General features: G+C 40.4%; 1 protein-coding gene across 1 annotated transcript in view; it reads right to left on the minus strand.

The window, feature by feature from the left end:
- The window catches only part of LOC132398577 (potassium voltage-gated channel subfamily KQT member 1-like), a 526812-nt gene that overhangs the window by 449013 nt on the left and 55920 nt on the right, over positions 1-21879 (minus strand). Inside the window, exon 4 of the mRNA XM_059978218.1 lies at positions 21221-21311. Coding sequence (XP_059834201.1) covers positions 21221-21311 — 91 coding nt within the window. The remainder of the gene's footprint in view (positions 1-21220; positions 21312-21879) is intronic.

The raw sequence follows: 21879 nt of genomic DNA on the forward strand, positions 1-21879 counted from the left end.
AAGGATGTTTCCTATGGTGGGAGAGTCAAAGACCAGAGGACACAGCCTCAGAATAGAGGGGGCATCCTTTTAGAATAGAGATGAGGAGGAATTTCTTCACCCAGAGAATGGTGAATCAATGGAATTATTTGCTACAGGCAGCTGTGGAGGTCTTTATGTACATTTAAGGCAGAAATTGATAGATTCTTGATCGGTTGGGGCATGAAGGGATACGGGGGGGGGGGGATTGGGGCTGAGAGGAAAAATGGATCAGCCATGATGAAATAGTGGAACAGACTCAATGTGCCAAATGGCCTAATTCAGTTCCTATACCTTCTGGTCTTATGGTCTAAAATCCCCGAAGATCAGCAATTTCTGAGACATTCAAACCACCCTAACTGGCACAAATATGGTCAAAGTCACTTAAATCACATTTCTTCCCCATTGTGATGTTTGGTCCAAACAACAACTGAACCTCTTGACCATGCCTGCATACTTTTATATATTGAGTTACTGCTACATGATTGGCTAATTAAGTATTTGCATTAACAAGCAGGTGTACAGGTTTACCTAATAAAGTGACCACTCTGTGTTGTTGCAGATTTTGAAAGTGAACTACTCTTAAATTCTAGATGAAATCTTATTTGGACTTGCAGTGGTCAAAGTTTGAGTGGTTATTACCCCGTATGGTGGTTATATAAAACTGGAAAAAGTAATTTTCAATACACAATTGAACACAAGTTCATTGTAGTGGAGCTCTACTTTTCACAGCACACCTGTGAGAGAAAAAGAATGAAATGTCAAATATTAAATGTTATTTAGATCAGAGTGCCACATTTATGTTAATTAGTATTCTGATCATTACCTTAAACAAGCCATGAATTCTGAATGGTACAGAGTTGGATGCAGCTTTTTAAAGGCTCCTCAAAGGGGTCCTGACCTCATTGCATTAAAATGTCAAAGAAACATTACATCACTTTATGTAAGTTATTATGAAAAGAAAAATGAGAAGCAGATTTACTTCAAAGAAGCAAACAAAAATACCACTATCTTGGAAAAGTGCCAAACAGAAAGAACATAATTGGAAGATAAATTTACTGGTTGAAGGAATTAAAATACTGCCAACTTATTTGATAATCAGAAACCCATTCATATAATTATTTAAAAGTAGAGCAGGTTTAAAAATTAATACGTTAAGTCGCATCACCTGCATCCATTTAAAAAATAATGGACTAGAGTTTTGTTGAAATCTTAGTGGCCCATTTTGGATGTCTTTTTAAATACATTTTAAGACAACAGTATGTCAAGGTTGTGGATATTATTGTTAATCCCAACAATGGAATGTAACAACGTTAATTCTTCTAAAAGCTCCCCATGACTTATCTAAATCAGTCATGACTGCACTATCAGTATCATTTTGAAAAATGTTCACACTGGTTCTATGCTTAACCCTTTAAAATGTATCAATGATTAACCTAAAATTTCTCACCTATCCAGTTTGGCCGTGAGATCACTGATTCCTGATATTTAAAAAAAGAAAAATCTATTCTAAAAAATAACTTGACTTTTCCATTTCATTCCATTTCTTAGCAGATGGAAATAACTACTAAAGATACAGAGACTGGCAATGATGTCAGCCACATACAACCTCATTCATTGCTCTGCCTTCATCCTCCAATGGCAATTATTACACCCATTCAACTCAAAAAAGAAAATCACCTTTGAATTTATCCTCCAGAATTTTCATGCCAGTAAAACTTACAGTAGTTTTCATCAAAAGAAGCATTATTTATTTTTAAAGCCTATTTTGAATGACTTTGCTGAAGGCCTTTGGTACTGTAGTTATGAAGACGACCTAAGTACTAGAGAAAATTAATAGCCCCCAATGGTCAGATTTTTATCAATTCACTAACGCCATGAAAAAATATAAATTTGATTACTTGAGTTTGTTTTCTATCCTTTAAACCCAAAACTTTGAATAATTAATTTTATTAATTAAATTGGCCTTGTTCACTAATATTGAAGTTTTTGCCCATCAATATAGTACTAAAAATATCATATTATAAAAAAAGCAAAATATGAAGCTTTACTGAAACCTGCAAATAGAACAATAAATTCAAAGTTCTGAAAGCTTGTAGGTCATTTCAAGTTCAAGAATGTAGTGTGGGAGGTATGATTGGCAGGAAGATAATTGAAAGCCACCCACTACCTGTTTATTAACTCACATATTGTAATTGCTAAAGGCAAGAAGTATCAACTAGTAACTTTCAATAAATGTACTGTTTGTTACAATTTCTGCAGGGGCATACAGTTCTTACTTTTGAAAGACTAACCTTTATTTGAGTTAATTATGATCTGACATTTGAACATGCACAAATTAATTTTTCAATTTAAGTCATATTACACTGATATACTTTTTTCCCATAAAGATGAAAATACATGCCAGTATAAATACACTATATACTTTCAATAGGTTTATTAAGTAAAAAGCAAATACATTTTGTTGTAAATTTGTACCACCAACTTTTCAGAGAGTTAAACTTTGTCTTCAGCACCAAGATTTATATTCATCGAGAACCTTTTAAACAAAAAATTGCAAGGTATTCATCACAAAGTTCTGTTACTGATTTTTATTGGCTTTCAATAATGTCACAAGAGCAGTAATGCATAAACATTGGTTTTTCCTTTTTTTCACATCTAGCATCACTGTAAAATTTCAATCAATTTGTTCTAACGTGCAGATGTTTGACAGTATGTAGTTGTAGGATGAGCTCTCCCTGGTCCCTGAAGACACTGATTGATACTATCCCTCCCTTATTTATGCCTGATCCTCAAAGATGATAAACCTGACCTTAATAAAAACATATAAAAGTTAACTTGTGGTATGGCTTTAAGCAACTTATCCTATTAAACAGTTAAACAAGTGTCATCTATTTGCAAGTGACAAAGCACAGACTAACTGGGGATGCGTGTCTCAATATTCATCCAGATAATTTATCCATACAAGTTGCTTGTGTTAGCCATTGTCTTGCGAAGCTAATTTTTTTTTTAACGAGAGTAATATGATAATCAAATCAATCTGTCATACTGCTTAATGTCACACTGATCCTGAAGGTACACCAGCACAATTTTGTGTTATGTTAGCTCCTGGTTTTGATTACTTCCATTGATAAAATATGTGCCAGTAGACCACGGAGGAAATATTCTGCTACCTAGGTGATACTTGTGAAGTAATTACAAACATATCATTCTTCCTCCTGATACTATAATGAACCAATTCTTATCATTTATATATGCAACTCAAGTGGTGAGATTCTTATCCATTAGCTAGTTTGAAGTGGGTGAATTTCAAATGAGGTTGAAGATTTGCAAGCACTTTTGTTATATTCATGGCCACCAACCTAAGTAGATGAAACTTACAGCCATCAATGTCACAAACTTATGGAGCAGGAGTTCTACAACCAAAAAGATCATCTAGAGCAGTCCATTCATTTTGTCTGTACCCATTCTACCTACAGAGATATTTTGTTAGGATTCATAATAAAGACAGATCAGGGCATATATTGGCTATGATTGGAAAGCAATTTCTCCTCTTCGTGATCAAATATGTCATGTGTTATTACATCAAGGTATCTAAGCCCAATATACTGCCATAAAAATTGTAAGGTTTATATATTTATGTGGAGTTATGTGAAAAGTAAGTCTGTTGTTTAAATAGAATTAAATATGAAAAACCTACCTTGATTTGGTTTGTTATGACTCGGCATTTAAACATGTGCTTCCGCACTCTGTGTTTGAACCAGTGACGTGGATATGGGACAATGGACAGATTTTGAACCAGCAGGGGTGTAGATGCAGGCCAGCAAGGACAAGGGCTGGAGACTCCCCGAGGTCAGCGAAACCACCCCTCCTCCCCGAGGTCATCAAGCCCTGGGACTGGAGGTCTGTGCAGGCAGGAGGGATGAGGGCCAGTGACCCACTAGGTACGCAAGTTGAGACCTAGACTTCAAGGTCCTGACGTCTTGAGGTCAGAGTCCCATCTTGGGATGTAAACGGAAGATCAGAAACTAAAGGTCAATCAGAGGTCTGAAAGTCGAGGCTGAGCATCTCAAGTCCACGAGTGGAGGCGGCTTGTGCTGAGGTTGCAGGACTGTCTGTGTGTGAGAGTGGGTGGATGAGTGGATAGGAGATAGGAAAGTGGTTTCCTTTTGCTCTTGTTACTTGGTTGCTGTTGTTCTGTTGTTGTTGCTGCTGCTGCTGCTTACGATGTTCTGCTGAACATTGCGGGCATGCCAAGTTGGCACTGGAATGTGTGGCAACACTTGTGGACTGCCCCCAGCGCATCCTGAGGCTGTTTCGGTCGTTAATGCAAACGATGCGATAAATAAATGAACCTGAATGCCGATTTACTTAATCACGTTGTCAAGGTCAAATCCTCGATGGAAGAAAATAAAGAGCCAATTCTGGAAGTAAAAGTCAAAGTTTTCACTTATTGTCATATGCACAGATATATTTATGTCAGCTGGTGGCATAGTGGCATCAGCGCTGGACTTCGGGGGGAATCCGGCCGGCTCCCTTGTACGCTCTCCATCTGTGCCTGGGTTGAGTATTGAGCTTGCAACTCGACCTTGTTAAAAAAAAAAATCTGGAGAGGGATGGACTCCACCAGGTTTCAGATGCCCAAGACACAGCGTACAATGAACAATCACCAAAAAGCCTGGAACCATAAGGCTGCAGAACCACTTGCTACAATAACATGCCACATCCAAGATCCTACAAATATATATTAAGTCCCTGCTGCTTTAACTTGTAATGCATCAGTTTCTTGAAATTGAATGATTCCATTGCTTGACTTAGATTTTGTGATAGTAAGCCTATGAGTAGTGGTGTAGAGTTGGGATTAGTGCTGGGATCCTTATTGATTTTTTACATGTAATAGTGATTAGATAGATAAGATGGATAGGAAGGCATCTGAAATATTTGATTTCATTATTTGGAGCACAGACCACAAGAGCAGAAAGGTATGGTACAAAAACTCATTTATCAGATCACTCATCTAACACCGTGGGCAGTTTTAGTTGTCACATCATGTGAAGATATGACTGACTGGATTGGATACAGAGGATAATCATCATAATATTGTCTGGGATGGAAAATGATAGCCATTAGAGATTGGGATTTTTTGTGTATGGAGTGGATAAAGGAATACAACATTATCAGAGGCACAGATGGGGTAATTTAGTAAGGATGGCTATGACCAGAGGACATTGATATATTTTAAGCAGTATGAGATTGAAAAGAGATTCATGGACATTTTTTCATCCAGTGCATGTTTGGATTGTGGAACTCGCTATCCGAGGGGTTGGCAGAGGTCAGTACTCTCACTAAATTCCAGTACTTAGATGAGCATTTGAAGCATCAAAGAAGCTCCGAGAGTTTGGAAAGGGATTAGTACATTGTGGGTTGAAGGTTCTGTTTCTGTGCTCAGATGCTACATATGACTCAACCTGCAAAATTGTTATTACACAAGGATTGCTGCATAAAATTGGACCAATATCCCCCTCTAGTGGCAACAAATGACAATTCATAATAGCATGATACCATGAGGAAATAAATGCATTCAGCTAATCGAAGAAATAGCAGAAATCAGTGAATATTTTCTAAAATTGTCTCAAAATAAGCTTAGATGTCATAATTTCCCAGGTATAATCAATTCAAAAGGGCAAGCCCAAAATTTGTCCAAACTGGAAATATACTACATACGTTCAGGACTCCAAAGATGAGACTTCAAGCTAGGAAAGAGCAATCCTTGGAATGGATTTCTGGCTGAATGCTTGAAGTAAAACTGTTGCAATCATTTAATGAATAACTTGATGCAGCAATAACATTGAAAGTGCAGTGGGTTTTGGATTTGCTGTAATTGAAATAGATTACATATCCAAAAGTCACAAAAGCCTACATCAGAAATCTTTGCCACTTTGTTTTTATAGTAACGTTAATTTGGAAAGCTCCTGCTAAATCATACTACCATCTACTCTGCCCCTACACTTGATCACAATACTTGCTGGTTCTTGTTAAAGAAATAATTTAAGCATGTGATAAATATTAAATGCAAAAACACGTTTGAAATGTTAATTCCCAAAGGTAGACCAAAAACTTATACCTGTATTTTATAAAGCATGCATGCATCCAACATATTGCTTTCATTCAAAAATGTCAGTTTTAAATAATCTCTTTTTTAAATTTTCTTAAATAAGAAAAAAATTTAAAATATCCAATAGTTGGATAGTGTTGTGATCAAAACATATAAGCAGACATTTTTTTTCTATGTTATTCCACCACCTCAACTGATCTTTGGTTCTTAAACAGGAAGAGCATTTGATAGGGAAAAAAGGCATTTGTTCCCATCTACAAAATGAACCAGACCGTGTAGTACAGATGTGATGTCAACTCCTCCTGGTAAGTCAGAACTCGTCCTCTTCCAGCTGCTTACAAGATAGGTGGCAAGGTAGCATAGCGGTCAGCGTAACCCTGTTACAATGAGAGCAATCAGAGTTCAAGTCCTGGCGCTGTCTGCAAGAAGTCTTCCCCATGACTGCATGTGTTTCCTCTGAGTGTTCCAGTTTCCTCCCAATTTCCAAAGACATATAGATTGAGATTAGTAGTGAGCATACTATGTTGGTGCCGGCGCCCCCAGCGCATATTCAGACCATGTTGTTCGTTGACACAAATGGCACATTTCACTGTGTGTTTCAATATTTTGATATACAAGTGACAAATAAAGGATCTCCATAAAATTGAATAGAACTCACAACTGTACAAGTTTCAGTCATATTGTGATCTCATATTCAGTCATTTGATCTGTTATTAATGCAGTGTGCAGACATTGTAGAAGTGTATCTTGTCAAGCGATTTGCTATACAATTGTACTTTAATGGAACAGGATTCTGCACGCCATTAAGAAACTCCACATTTTCTTGGTGACAACAGTGCAACTATTCACACTTTGATCCATAATAGTGGATGTATTATGAAGAAAATGTATGCAATGCAAAAATGCCAATTTTGTAAAATATAATGATGTGAAAACAAGCAGAAGGCAGGGTCAAAGCATTCATAGAGTATGTGTGTACAGTATATGTTCACTTGGCATTTGTAAGATAGAAAAGTAAAATTCAAAAGACAGATTCAACTAAAGATTGATCAGAAAATGAACATAAATAATTCCCATGCAACACACACAAAATGCTGGAGGAGCTCACTAGGTCAGAAAGCATCTATGGTAATGAATGAACATTCAATGCTTCAGGTTGAAACCCTTTATCAGAACACATGGGAATAATTCCTATATTTTTATTATGAAAGAAATCTATCTGCTATGACCTATCGTAGATTTTCTAGTTGTATTGCCCACCAGACAACACAACCAGACACCAAAAAAACAGGACTACTGTATAAAGTAAGCAGTGATTTAGAAACCTAAATCTGCAAGATCATGACCTAGTAATTCGGAATCCCATGTTGAAGAATATAAAATGCAAATGACTTATGTTTCTTTTGGCCAATTCCTGACTTTTCTTCCTCCCTGCTTGGGCACCTTGTTTCTTACCTTCCCTCTTCCATCTTGTCACTCGGCTGCATCGAACCTTAGCATTGGCATATCAAACTACAAAAGTGCAGGACAAACTGAATTCATGAGAGAGTCCAGAGGGTACGAATCATCATTTAAATTTGGCAATGACCTCGAGTGAATGTGGAAGTGAAAGACTGTTCAGAAAAAGTTAGTTCTATTACACACCACTGACGTGAATTCGTCATTTGTTCATTTGATGAGATTATGGTTTTCTACTAACTGTAAAGTCACCTGAAATCACTTTAAAGCACAAGAACTAAAATATAATTGGATGACCGCTCCGAAGTTTAGCTTTATTAGTACTATCGGGTCTCTTCTTAGACCCTATTAAGATTCCGTCGAACTGGTAATACGACCGTAAGAGATAGGAGCAGAATTAGGCCATTCAGCCCATCATGTCTACTCCACTATTCCATCATGGCTGATCCCAAATCCCACTCAACCCCATACACCTGCCCTCTTGCTATATCCTTTGATGCCCTGACCAATCGGGAAGTGATTAACTTCAGTCTTAAATATACCTACGGACTTGGCCACCACCGCAGTCTGTGGCAGAGCGTTCCACAGATTCACTACCGGCTGGCTAAAAAAATTTCCTCCTTACCCCTGTTCTAAAAGGTTGCCCCTCAATTTTGAGGCTGTGCCTTCTAGTTCTGGATATCTCCACCACAGGAAGTATCCTCTCCACTTCCACCCTGTCTAGTCCTTTCAACATTTGGTAGGTTTCAGCAAGATCCCCCGAATTCTTCTAAATTCCAGTGAAGAGAGGCCCAAGGCTGCCAAATGCTTCTCATATTTTAACCTCATTCATTCCCAGAATCATCCTCGTGACCCTCCTCTGGACTCTCTCCAGTGACAACTCATCCTTTCTGAAATATGGGGCCCAAAATTGTTGACAACACTCCAAGTGCAGCCTGACCAGTATTCTTAAAAGGCTCAGCATTATCTCCTTACTTTTATATTCTATCCCCCTTGAAATAAGTGTCAACATTGCAGTTGCCTTCTTTACCACAGACGCAACCTGTAAATTAACCTTCTGGGAGTCTGGCATGAGGACTCCCAAGTCCTTCTTCACCTCTGATGTTTGAACCTTCTCCCATTTAGATAATAGGCCGGACTATTATTCCTTTTTACCAAAATGCATTATCATGCATTTCCCAACACTGTATTCTATTTGCCACTTTTTGCCCATTCTTCCAATTTATCTAAGTCCTTCTGCAATCGCATTGCTTCCTCAGCACTACCTACCCTCCACCTATTTTTGTATCATCTGCAAACTTTGCCACAAAACCATCAACAGCATTATCCAAATCATAGACAAACAATGTGAAAAGTAGTTGTCCCAATACTGACCCCTGAAGAACACCACTGGTCACTGGCAGCCAAACAGAAAAGGCCCTTTTTATTCCCGTTCACTGCCTCCTACCTGTTAGTCATTCTGCTATCCATGCTGATCAAGTGCCTTCTGAAAACCCAAGTAAATGACATCCCACACAAAATGCTGGTGGAACACAGAAGGCCAGGCAGCATCTATAGGGAGAAGCTCTGTTGACATTTCGGGCCGAGACCCTTTGTCAGGACTAACCAAAAGGAAAGGTAGTAAGGGATTTGAAAGTAGTGGGGAGAGGGGGAAATGCGAAATTGTAGGAGAAGACCGGAGAGGGTGGGATGAAGCTAAGAGCTGGAAAGGTGATTGGCGAAAGTGGTACAGAGCTGGAGAAGGGAAAGGATCATGGGACAGGAGGCCTCAGGAGAAAGAAAGGGGTGGGGGAGAGCACCAGAGGGAGATGGAGAACAGGCAAACAACTAAATATGTCAGGGATGGGGTAAGAAGGGGAGGAGGGGAATTAACGGAAGTTAAAGAAGTCAATGTTCATGCCATCAGGTTGGAGGCTACCCAGCCGGTATAAAAGGTGTCGTTCCTCCAACCTGAGTTTGGATTCATTTTGACAATACAGGATGCCATGGATAGACATATCAGAATGGGAAAGGGACGTGGAATTAAAATGTGTGGCCACTGAGAGATCCTGCTTTTTCTGGCGGACAGAGCGTAGGTGTTCAGCGAAACAGTCTCTGTCCACTCTGCTTGTTACTCTCTCAAAGAACTCTTAACAGATTTGTCAGGCAACATTTCCCTTTATAGAAACCATGCTGACCTTGACTTATTTTATCATAAATCTCCAAAGTCTCCAAGTACCCCAAGTACCCCACACTTTAATAATAGACTCCAACGCTTTCCCAACCACTGAGGTTAGGCTAACTGGCCTATAATTTCCTTTCTTTTACCTTCCTCCATTCTTAAAGAGTGGAGTGACATTTGCAATCTTCCAGTCCTCTGGAACTGTGTGATTCTTTCAAGTGATTCTTGAAAGATCATGACCAATGCATCTATCTCTTCAGAAACCTCTCTCAGGACTATAGGATGTATTCCATCTGGCCCGGGTGACATATCCACCTTAAGATCTTTGAGTTAGTCTAGCACTTTTTCCTTTGTAATAGCAATGGGATTCAGTCCTGCTCCCTGACACTCACAGACTTCTGGCACACTGCTAGTATCTTCCACAGTGAAGACGGATGCAAAGTACCCATTATGTTCATCTGCCGTTTCGTTGTCCCCCATTGCTACATACCAGCATCATTTTCCGGTGGCCAAATATCAACTCTCACCTCCCTTTTACTCTTTATAGAACTGAAAAATTGTTTTGGTATCCTGCTTTATATTCTTGGCTAGTTTGCCCTTATATTTTATCTTTCCATTCTTATAGCTCTCTTGCCTTTTGTTGGATTTTAAGTGTCCCAATCATCCATCTTCCCTCTCATTTTTGTTGCCTTATATGCCCTTTCCTTGGCTTTTATGCAGTCCTCAATTTCCCTTATCAGCTATGGTTGCCTCCCCTGCCATTTCAGAACTTCTTCTGTGAAACATATTTATCCTGTAGTTTGTGAACTATTCCCACAAGCTTCAGCCATCTCTGCTCTCCCATCATCCCCACCAGTATCATCGTCCAATCCTCCTCGACAAGCTCCTCTCTCATGCTTCTGTAATTCCTTTCATTCCATTGCGATACTGATATATGTGACTTGTGTCTCTCCCTCTCAAATTGCTGTTTGAATTCAATCATATTATGCTCCCTCTCAAGCTGAAGTATGAATTCAATCATATTATGATCACTGCCTCCTAAGGGTTCCTTTACATTAAGCTCCCTAATAAGATCTGGGTTATTACACAATACCCAATCTAAGATAGCCATTCCCCGAGAAGGCTCAAGCACAAGATTGTCTAAAAAGCTATTTTGTAGGTATTCAACACATTCCCTCTCTTGCAAACGACATCAACCTGATTTTCCCAATACCCTTGCATATTGAAATCCCCCATTACAATTGTGTCATTACCCTTATTACATACTTTTCCTAGCTCCCTTTGCAATTCCAGCCCTACATCTTGACTACTGTTTGGAGGCCCTTATGTGGTTCCCATAATGGCTTTTTTTACCCTTGCAGTTTTTTTTAAACTCCACCCACAAATATTCAACAAACTCTGGCCTCTTTCTAAAGATGTAATTCCATCTCTTACCAACAGAACCATACACCACCTATGCCTTCCTGCCTGTTCTCTTGAGACAAAGTATATCTTTTCATGGCAAGCTCCCTATTATGGCCTTCTTTCAGCCACGACTCAGTAATGCCCACGACATCATACCAACCAATCTCTCATTGCACCACAAGTTCGTTCACCTTATTCCAAATACTACACACATTTAAGTACAGCAAGTTTGCCCTGCATTCTTTGCCCTTTTGAATTTTGCCTCCGTGGTACAATCTGACTCTTAGCTCTGCCTGCATTTGTATCCAATCATTGGCTTGCCCTTCCTTACATTCTTGTTACATCCATCATCTCTTGTAAATCTGCTGGCTCATCCTCAGCTCTACCATACTGGTTCCAAGTAAGCTAACCAATAATATTAAAGAGGATACCAAAAGTTTCTTCACATACCTGAGAGTGAAAGAGAAGTCAGAGTGGATACTGGACATTGGAAAACAATGCTGAAGAAGTAGCAATGAGAGCAACAAAATGGCAGACAAACTGAATAAGTATTTTGCATCAGTCTTCACTGTGGAAGACACTAGCAGTATGGTGGAAGTTCCAAGTGTCAGGGGTCATGAAGTGTGTGAAGTTACCATAACTGGAGAGAAAGTTCTTGGAAAACTGAAAGGTCTGAAGGTAGGCAAGTCACCTGGACCAGATGGTGTACACCCCAGAGTTCTGAAAGAGGTGGCAAAAGAAATTGTGGAGTCATGAGTAATGATATTTCAAGAATTACTCCACTCTTCAAGGTAGATGGACAGAAGAAAGGAAACTATAGGCCAGTTAGTCAGACCTCAGTGGTTGCAAAGATGTTGGAGTTGATTGTTAAGCATGAGGTCTCAGGGTTCTTGGAGGCACATGTTATACTAGGCCATAGTCAGCATGGGTTCCTCAAGAGAAAATCTTACCTGACAAATCTGTTGGAATTCTTTGAAGAAATAACAAGCAGTATAGAGAAAGGAGAATCAGTTGATGTTGTGTACTTGCATTTTCAAAAGGCCTTTGAAGGTGCCACACATGATGCTGCTCAACAAGCTACAAGCCCCTGGTATTACAGGGAAGACTCAAGCATGAATAAAGCAGCAGCCTATTGGCAGGAGGCAAAGAGTGGGAAAAAGGGAGCCTTTTCTGGTTGGGTTCTGGTTACTAGTGGTGTTCACAGGGATTTGTGTTGGGACCATTTTTTTATGTTATGATTTGGATAATGGAATTGATGGCTTTGTTGCAAAGTTTTCAGATGATATGAAGATAGGTGGAGAAACAGTTAGCTTTGAGGAAGTAGAGAAGCTACAGAAGGGCTTAGCTAAATTAGAAGAATGGGCAAAGAAATGGCCAACAGAATACAGTGTTGGGAAGTGTATGGTCATTCACTTTGATAGAAGAAATGAAAGGGTTGACTATTTACTAAATGGAGAGAAAATGCAAAAACTGAGGTGCAAAGGGTCTTGGGAGTCCTTGTGCAGGATTCCCTAAAGGTTAATTTGTAGGTTGAGTCTGTAGTGAGGAAGGCAAATGCATTGTTAGCATTCATTTCAATAGGGCTCGAATATAAAAGCAAGGATGTAATGTTGAAACTTTATAAAGCACTGGTGAGGCCTCACTTGGAGTGTTGTGAGCAGGTTTGGTACCCTTATCTTAGAAAGGATGTGCTGAAACTGGAGAGAGTTCAAAGGAGGTTCATGAAGATGATTCCAAGATTGAATGGCTTGTCAAAAGAAGAGCTTTTGATGGTTCTGGGCCTGTATTCACTAGAATTCAGAAGAATAAGGGGGTGACCACACTGAAACCTATTGAACGGTGAAAGGTCTTGATAGAGTGGATGTGGAGAGGAAGTTTCCTATGGTGGAGAGTCTAAGACCAGAGGACACAGCCTCAAAATGGAGGGGCATCTTTTTAGAATGGAGGTACAGAGGAATTTCTTTAGTCAGAGTGGTGAATCTGTGGAATTATTTGTCACAGGCAGCTCTAGAGGTCAAGTATTTATGTATATTTAAGGCAGCATTTAATAGATTCTTGATTGGTCAGTTCATAAAGGGATACAGCGAGAAGGTAGGAGCTTGGGGCTGAGAAGAAAATTGGATCAGCCGTGATGAAATGCGGAGCAGATTCGATGGGCGAAAGGACCTAATTCTGCTCCTATATTTTATGATAAGTCCTTTAATCCTGAAATCATTTGTGAATCTCCTTTCAATCTGCTGCAACATCATCACGTCCTTCCTTAGATAAAGGACACAAAACTGCTCAAAATACTCCAAGTGAGGCCTCACCAAAGACCCCTCCACCTATCTTCATCATCTATAAACCTGGCCACAAAGCCATCAATACCATCATCTAAATCATTGACGTATAACATAAAAAGAAGCAATTCCAAACAGACCCCTGTGGAACACCAAAAGTGACATTTGCAATTTTCCAGTCCTCCAGAACCATGACAGAATCCATTAATTCTTGAAAGATCATTACTAATGGCTCCACGTAATCTACTTAGCCACCTTTTTCAGAACACTGGGGTGTAGACCATCTGATTTGGTTTAAGATCATGCTACTGAAGGTGGGCGACAGCTTACTGGCAGTTTTCAAAACAAGAAATACAACTAAATTCAAGATTTGTTTACTATCAATAAATTAGACAATCTTGAGACTTGCTTGCTCACAAATAGACACAAAGCAAGAAGCCCAAAAGAACTCAATTAAAGAAAAAAAAAGAATATTAAAAAATAAAAGACCAACACTCGAGGTGCAAGAGAAAGAAAAAAATTAAAATCATGCAAACAGCTGAAGCGAACAACATCATTCTAAACCAAAACTGAGTCCTCAGATCCGATCCCTGGAGAAGCCTGGGGCAGGTTCAACATCTCACTTAACAGTTCATTATAGTAGTGGTTATGCAGTACAACAACTGGGACTGTCTTCATAGCCTCAGCGCCATGGAGAGAGGAGTGACTATTGCAGAATGCGTGTGAAATGTTCTCATCCTGACTGACTCCCTGGGCCAGTATTTGCATTAACGCAAAGATGGAACAACAAAAGGCCTTGGTGCCCTGGAGAGAGGAGTTAAGATTGTAGAGAGCATGTGAAACTGGCACTCACCTCCGATCTTGGCCGGATTTTAAGTTGCCTAAACAGTGAATCGTACTTCACACTAGGACCGAACTGCAGCAAAAGGCTCTGGGCTAGACCACACAAGCCAGTGACTCAACTTGGGCGCAGATTTCACTGCTGAGTGACTCACTCAGGGCCCAGATTTCACCAGCCACTGACTCATTCCAGGCCCAGATTCTGTCGCCCAACCCGAAGCCACTCTCAAGGTCTTCAGGTCAGCTCAGCAACCAGAGCGGTCCAAGTTCGTACTTGGGCCAGTTGAATGACCATTGGAACTTCTCTGTCAGGGCCCTGACTTCTCTTGGCACCCAGAGCAATCCAACCTCATATCCAGGCTGGCTGTACAAGTATCAGAACTTCATCCGCAACGAAATTGCAACATCTCACAAACTCGGCTCATCCCCCGATCTCAACTCGCTATCACTAACGTCATCACTGTTTGCGGTGATAACTTACACAATATACCACATAAAAGGTATTTTTAGTGATGTTTTTAGTCAGATTTCTTATCTTTTTGACTACCAGAAGCTGTCGCCACATTTGGTAGCGCCACCTTAAGGTGAGTGAAGGTGAGGCTGATCCCAGGATCAAGGCATGTTGGTGTGGACAGAGTCGGACTGTGGTCGAGACATGTTCAAGTGCCTGGAGTGAAGTTGAGGCATGTTGAAGACGTAGTTGGAGTCAGAGGCGCAGTTGGAGAGAGCAGAGCAGAGAAAAGTTAGAGTGGAGTTGTTTCAAAGCCTATCTACCAGGAGCTAGGTTGGAACCATCCAAGTGCTAGGCCAATTTGGAAATGTCTGCCTTGAATATACATAAAGTCTTGGCCTCCTCAGCTGCCTGTGGCAAAGAATTCCACAGATTCACCACTCTCTTGCTAAAGAAATTCTTCCTCATCTCTGTCCTAGAAGAACATCCTTCTATTCTGAGGCTTTATCCTCTGGTCTTAAACTCTCCCACCATAGGAAACCATCCTCTCCATATCCACTTTATCAAGGCCTTTCACAATTCGTTAAGTTTCAATTAGGTCACCCCTCATTCTTCTGAATTCCAGTGAATACAGGTCCAGAGCCATCAAACACTCTTCATATGACAAGCTGCTCAATCCTGGAATCATTTTCATGAATCTCCTTTGTTTCCTATTCCAGGTTCAACATATCTTTTCTAAGAGGCCCAGAACTGCTCACAATACTCCAAGTGAGACCTCACCAGTGCTTTATAAAGTCTCAATATTATACCTCTTTTATAATCTAATCCTTTTGAAATGAATGCTAACTTTGCATTTGCCTTCCTCACCACAGACTCAACCTGCAAACTAACCTTTAGAAAAGACTGTAAAATGACTCCTAAGTCCCTTTGCACCTCAAATATTTATATTTTCTCTTCATTTAGAAAATAGTCAATCCTATCATTTTTTCTACAAAAGTGCATCACCATACACTTCCTGACATTATATTCTATCTGCTATTTCTTTGCCCATTCTCCTAATCTGTCTGTCCTTCTGTAGCCTGTCTTCTTCTTCAAACTACTTGCCCCTCAACCTATCTTCATATTGTCCACAAGCACAAAAGCCATCAATTTCATCATCCAGTTCATTGACATTTAACGTAAAAAGAATTGGTCCCAACACAGACCCCCTTGAAACACCAATATCCATCGGACCCCAACCAGAAAAGGCTTCCTTTATTCCCATTCTTTGCCTCCTGCCAATCGGCCACTACTTTATCCATGCTAGAATCTTTCTTTTGATATCATGGGACCATTGCTAGTTAAGCAGCCTCATGTGTGGCATCTTATCAAAGGCCTTCTGATAATCCAAGTTCACAACATCAATCTATTCCCCTTTGTCTATCCTGCCTGTTATTTCTTCAAAGATCTCCAAAAGATTTGTCAGGCAAGACATTCCCTTGAGGAAACCATGTCCTATTTTATCATGTGCCTCCAAGTACCTTGAAATCACATCCTTAACAATCGACTCCAACATCTTCCCACCACTGACGTCAGACTGACTGGCATATAGTTTCCTTTCTTTTGACTTTCCTTCCTAAAGGGTGGAGAGACATTTGCAATTTTCCAGTCTTCCTCAACCATTCTAGAATCTAGTGATTCTTAAAATATCATTACTGATGCCTCCATAATCTCTTCAGCTACCTCTTTCAGAACCCTGGGATGTAGACCATCTGGTCCAGGTGACTTATCTACATTCAAACCTTTCAGCTTCCCAAAACCTTCTCTCTAGTTATGGTAACTTCACACTCTTTGACCCCTGACATCTGGAACTTCCACCATACTGCTAGTGTCTTCCACCTTGAAGACTGATGCAATATACTTATTCAGTCCATCCACCATTTCATTGTCCCCCATTACTACCTCTTCAGCATCATTTTCCACTGGTCCGATAACCACTCTCACCTCTCTTTTACACTTCATGTTTCTAAAGAAACTTTTGGTATCCTCTTTAATATTACTAGCTAGCTTACTTTTGTATTCCATCTTTACCTTCTTAATGACATACTTAGTTGCTTTCTGTTGGTTTTAAATGCTTTCCAACTCCTCTCTCTCATACCATTGCAATTCCACTTACTTCACTCCAACACTGATATATCTGACCTTAATTTCTTCTTCTCACATTTCAGGGAGAATTCGATCATATTCTGATCACTTTCCCCTAAGAGCTCTTTTACCTCTAATCAATTCCGGTTCACTGCACAACATCCAATCCAGAACTTCTTTTGAGCTCAAACATGAGCTGTTCTAAAAAGCCATCTCCAATCTGATTTTCCCAATCTACCTGCATATTGAAGTCCCCCATAACTTTTGTAACATTGCCCTTTTGGCAAGCATTTTCTATCTCCCATTATAACTTGTAAGTCGCATCCTTACTACTGTTTGTGCATTTGTATACAACTCCCATTAGTTTATTTTTACCCTTGCAGGTCCTTAGTTCTATCCACAATGATTCATTACCTTTTGACCCTATGATACCTCTTTCTAAAGATTTGATTTCAGTTTTTTACTAACAAGGCAATGCCTCCCTCTGTCTTCCTGCCTGTTCTTTCGGCACAATATGTATCCTTGGACATTAAGCTCCCAGCTATAATCTTCCTTCAGCCATGACTCAGTGATGCCTCCAACATCATATGTGCCAATCTAACTATGTTGCAAGTTCATCTACCTTATTCCATACACTGCGCGTATTCAAATACAACACCTTCAGTTCTGTATTCACCGTTTCCGATTTGTCCACCTTTTCACGTTACAACTCATCCTGTTGACTGCAATTTTGCCCTATCATCGGCCTCTCCTTGCTAGGAGTCTCACTACAGATTACTTCTGTTTGTAAGCCAACTACTTCATCTTCTGCACTATCGCTCCAGTTCCCATACCCCTGCCAAATTAGTTTAAATACACCTGATCAACTCTAGCCAACCTGCCTGCAAGGATATTAGACCCCTTCAGATTCAGGTATAACCTATCCCTTTTGTACAGATCTACCTTCTCTAGAAATGATCCCAATGAACCCCTGAACCTTTTCCCTCTGCATCAGTTCCTCAGCCATGCATTCACCTGACAAATCATCCCATTCTTACCCTCACTGGCATATGGCATAGGCAGCAATCCAGAGATTACTATCCTGGAGGTCCTGTTTCTCAACTTGCTCCCTAGTCCCTAAAATCTCTCTTCAGGACATCCTCACCTTGTCTGCCTATATCACTGGTGCCAAAATGTACTGAGACATATTCCAGCTGCTCACCCTTGCCCTTGGGAATGCCATGGATGTGATCCCAGACATCCCTGATCCTGGCACCAGGGAGGCAACATACCATCCGGGAGTCTCTATCACACCCACAGAACTTCGTTTCTATTCTTCTATATTTATATTCTAGTCCTCCTGAAATGACTGCTAACATTACATTTTCCTTCCTCATCACATCTTAACCTGCAAGTTAACTTTTAGGGAATCCTGCACAACAGACAGACAGACATACTTTATTGATCCCGAGGGAAATTGGGTTTCATTACAGTCGCACCAAGAATAGTGTAGAAATATAGCAATATAAAACCATAAATAATAATAAGTAAATTATGCCAAGTGGAAATAAGTCCAGGACCAGCCTATTGGCTCAGGGTGTCTGACACTCCGAGGGAGGAGTTGTAAAGTTTGATGGCCACAGGTAGGAATGACTTCCTATGACGCTCAGTGTTGCATCTCAGTGGAATGAGTCTCTGGCTGAATGTACTCCTGTGCCTAACCAGTACATTATGGAGTGGATGGGAGACATTGTCCAAGATGGCATGAAACTTGGACAGCATCCTCTTTTTAGACACCACCATCAGAGAGTCCAGTTCCACCCCCACAACATCACTGGCCTTGCGAATGAGTTTGTTGATTCTGTTGGTGTCTGCTACCCTCAGCCTGCTGCCCCAGCAGACAACAGCAAACATGATAGCACTGGCCACCACAGACTCGTAGAACATCCTCAGCATCGTCCGGCAGATGTTAAAGGATCTCAGTCTCCTCAGGAAGTGGAGACGGCTCCCAAGGACTCCCAAGTCCCTTTACACCTCTGATTTCCTCATTTAGAAAACAGTTCACCAACTTTATACATTCTACCAAAGTACATGACCATACATTTACCCACACTGTATTCCATCTGACACTTCATTGACTATTCTCCTAATCTGAGTCTCTACTTCCTCAAAACTACATGCTCCTCCACCTATCTTTGCATTGCCTGCAAACTTTGCAATAGAGCCACCAATTCTGTCAATCCAGATCACTGCTATATAATGTGAAAAGTAGTGGTCACATCACTGACCCCTGAGGAACATCACTAGTCACTGGCAGCCAACCAGAAAAGGCATCCTTATGCAACACACACAAAATGCTGGTGGAACGCAGCAGGCCAGGCAGCATCTATAGGAAGAAGTACAGTCGACATTTCGGGCCAAGACTCTTCCTCAGGAATGCTTCCTTATTCCCACTCTTTGCCTTCTGACAGTTAAGTTCAAGTTTAACGTTATCCGACTGTGCATATTTACAACTAAATGAAACAACATTCCTCCAGACCATGGTGCACCCACACAACATATATCACACACAGCACATAAACCAAAATATTATACTATAACAAGTTAATATAGCTCAAAATGCATGTACATAGTAAAGCACTGCACGGTAAATATCTCACTCTCCGAATGACAAGTCCTCAGTGGTTGCAGGGTATTCATTAGTCTCACAGCCTGAGGGAAGTTGTTGTCACCCAGTCTACTAATTCTAGTCCTGATGCTTCTGCACCTCCTGCCTGACATAAGTGGGTCAAAGAGATTGTGGGGATCCTGAACAATGCTTTGAGTAGTTCATCTGCAACACTTCTCAAAAATGTCACAAAGGTAGGCAGACCCTGATTATCCTATTGGTAGTTTCTTCCTGTCTTCTGTAGGGTCTCGCAACTTCCGTACCACACAATGATGCAGTCAGACTGGACACTCTCAGTGTTGCTCCTGTAGGAAGTTGTTAAATGGGGGCAGAGAGCCTTGCATGCCTCAGTCTCCTCAGAAAGTGTAGATGCTGCTGCACCTACTTGACTAGTGAGGTGGTGTTGTTGTTCCAGGTTAGATCGTCTGTAATATGCATACCAAGAAACTTAGTGCTCTTCACACTTTCCACGGTACAGCCATCGATGTGCAATGGAGAGTGGTTGACTGGTGCCTTCTTGGAATCCACACTCATCTCTTATGTCCACATTGAGACTCAAGTTGTTGTTCTAGCACCATTTGTCAAGTCTCTGTACCCCCTCTCTGTATGCCGACTCATCATTGTTGCTGATGAGGCCAACCACTAGTATCATCAGCGAATTTGTTAATGCTGTTAGGGCTGAATCCTACAGTGCAGATGTGAGTCAGTAGCACACAGTCTTGGAGGCCACCTGTGGTCAGTGTGATGGAGCTTGAGATGTTGCTGCCAACTCAGACTGACTGGGGTCTTTCCATTAAGAAGTCCAAGGTCCAGTTACAGAGAGGAGTGTTGAGTACCAACGAAGATAGTCAGCCAATCTATTCCACATACTTGGCACCCTTTTAATAAACTGTTCCTTTGACATCTCTTACTTATTTTTCTCCTCTTTCCTTTGTAATCTTTGCAATCTAGTTCTTGTTAGAATGGGGGCGGAGAGCCTTACATGCCTCGATCTCCTCAGAATGTAGAGACTGCTGTGCCTACTTGACTAGTGAGGAGGTGTTGTGGGTCCAGGTTAGATCGTCAGTTGTGTACACACCAAGGAACTTTATGCTCTTCACTCTCTCCATGCCAGAGCCATGTGTTGCATCCTTAGTGTTGCATCTTTGAGTTTAGGTGTAGAGGAAATCAGGAAGTGGAAAACATGAAGTCACTGAAGGATTGTGCATGCCATTGGAGTCTATAGCATTTTGTCTCTTTCATGGAGCAAAAACAGAGCACTGCCCTGAAATTGGATCACTTCTAAACTGGAGAACCTGTCTGGCTTATCTGCCCTTTTTCCACAATGATTTAATAACTATTGCCATAAAAAATAACTATGTTTTGAGTACATATGCTTCTTTTCTCTCATTTATGCACCATACACAATAATCTATATCCAATAAATTTTCCTCTAAATGAATTTGAATTTCTATGTCTAAGTTAAGACAGAAGTCAATTGCCAAATTTAATTAATAACCTGATATCCCTCTTTCAAGCCCTCTACTGTTGGATAACTGGAATAGTAAAATCTACAAATAAAGCTGTTCATGGAAACAGACAGATTTCCAAATGAATGGTGGAAATGACTGCCAATTACTGAAGCCACAATTCTTATTTATATATATTTTAGTAGAAAGGAATATCAGACAGCCTAAACAATGTCTCATAATGCCAGATACATGTCAACCATTACTGTACTTACCATCCAAAAAAGAGATCCTGTGGCAAAATCAGCATAATAATCTATAGTAGATAGCACACTGAAGATCAAACAAATCAACACCATCAAGAATCTGTAATTAAAACAAAATAAATCTTTAGGAAGAATAATAAAAAATTGAACATTGAATGAAATAATAATCAAGAACAAATATTTGCACAATTACGATCTAACATTTTGCATTCCACTTGTAGGACCACAGGACATAGGAGCAGAATTAGGCCATTCAGCCCATCGAGTCTGCTCTGCCATTTCACCATGGCTGATCCTGGATCCCACTTAATCCCATACACCTGCCTTCTCACCATATCCTTTGATGCCCTGACCAATCAGTAAACAATCAACTTCTGACGTAAATATACCCACAGACATGGCCTCCACTGTAGTCTATGGTAGAGCATTCTACACATTCACTACTCTCTGGCTAAATAAAAATCCTCCTTATGCCTGTTCTAAAAGGTTGCCCCTCAAATTTGAGGCTGTGTCCTCTGGTTCTGGATACCCCCACCATAGGAAACATCCTCTCCACATCCACTTTATCTCGATCTTTCAACACTTCATTGTAATTTTCACTTGTAGTTTTTCTTTCAAACACTCAGCTACCTGCTCAAGTCAATTGTGAGCATAGTTGGGTAAGGTGC

The sequence above is a fragment of the Hypanus sabinus genome, chromosome 8 (genome assembly GCF_030144855.1).
Source record: "Hypanus sabinus isolate sHypSab1 chromosome 8, sHypSab1.hap1, whole genome shotgun sequence".
Lineage (NCBI taxonomy): Eukaryota > Metazoa > Chordata > Chondrichthyes > Myliobatiformes > Dasyatidae > Hypanus > Hypanus sabinus.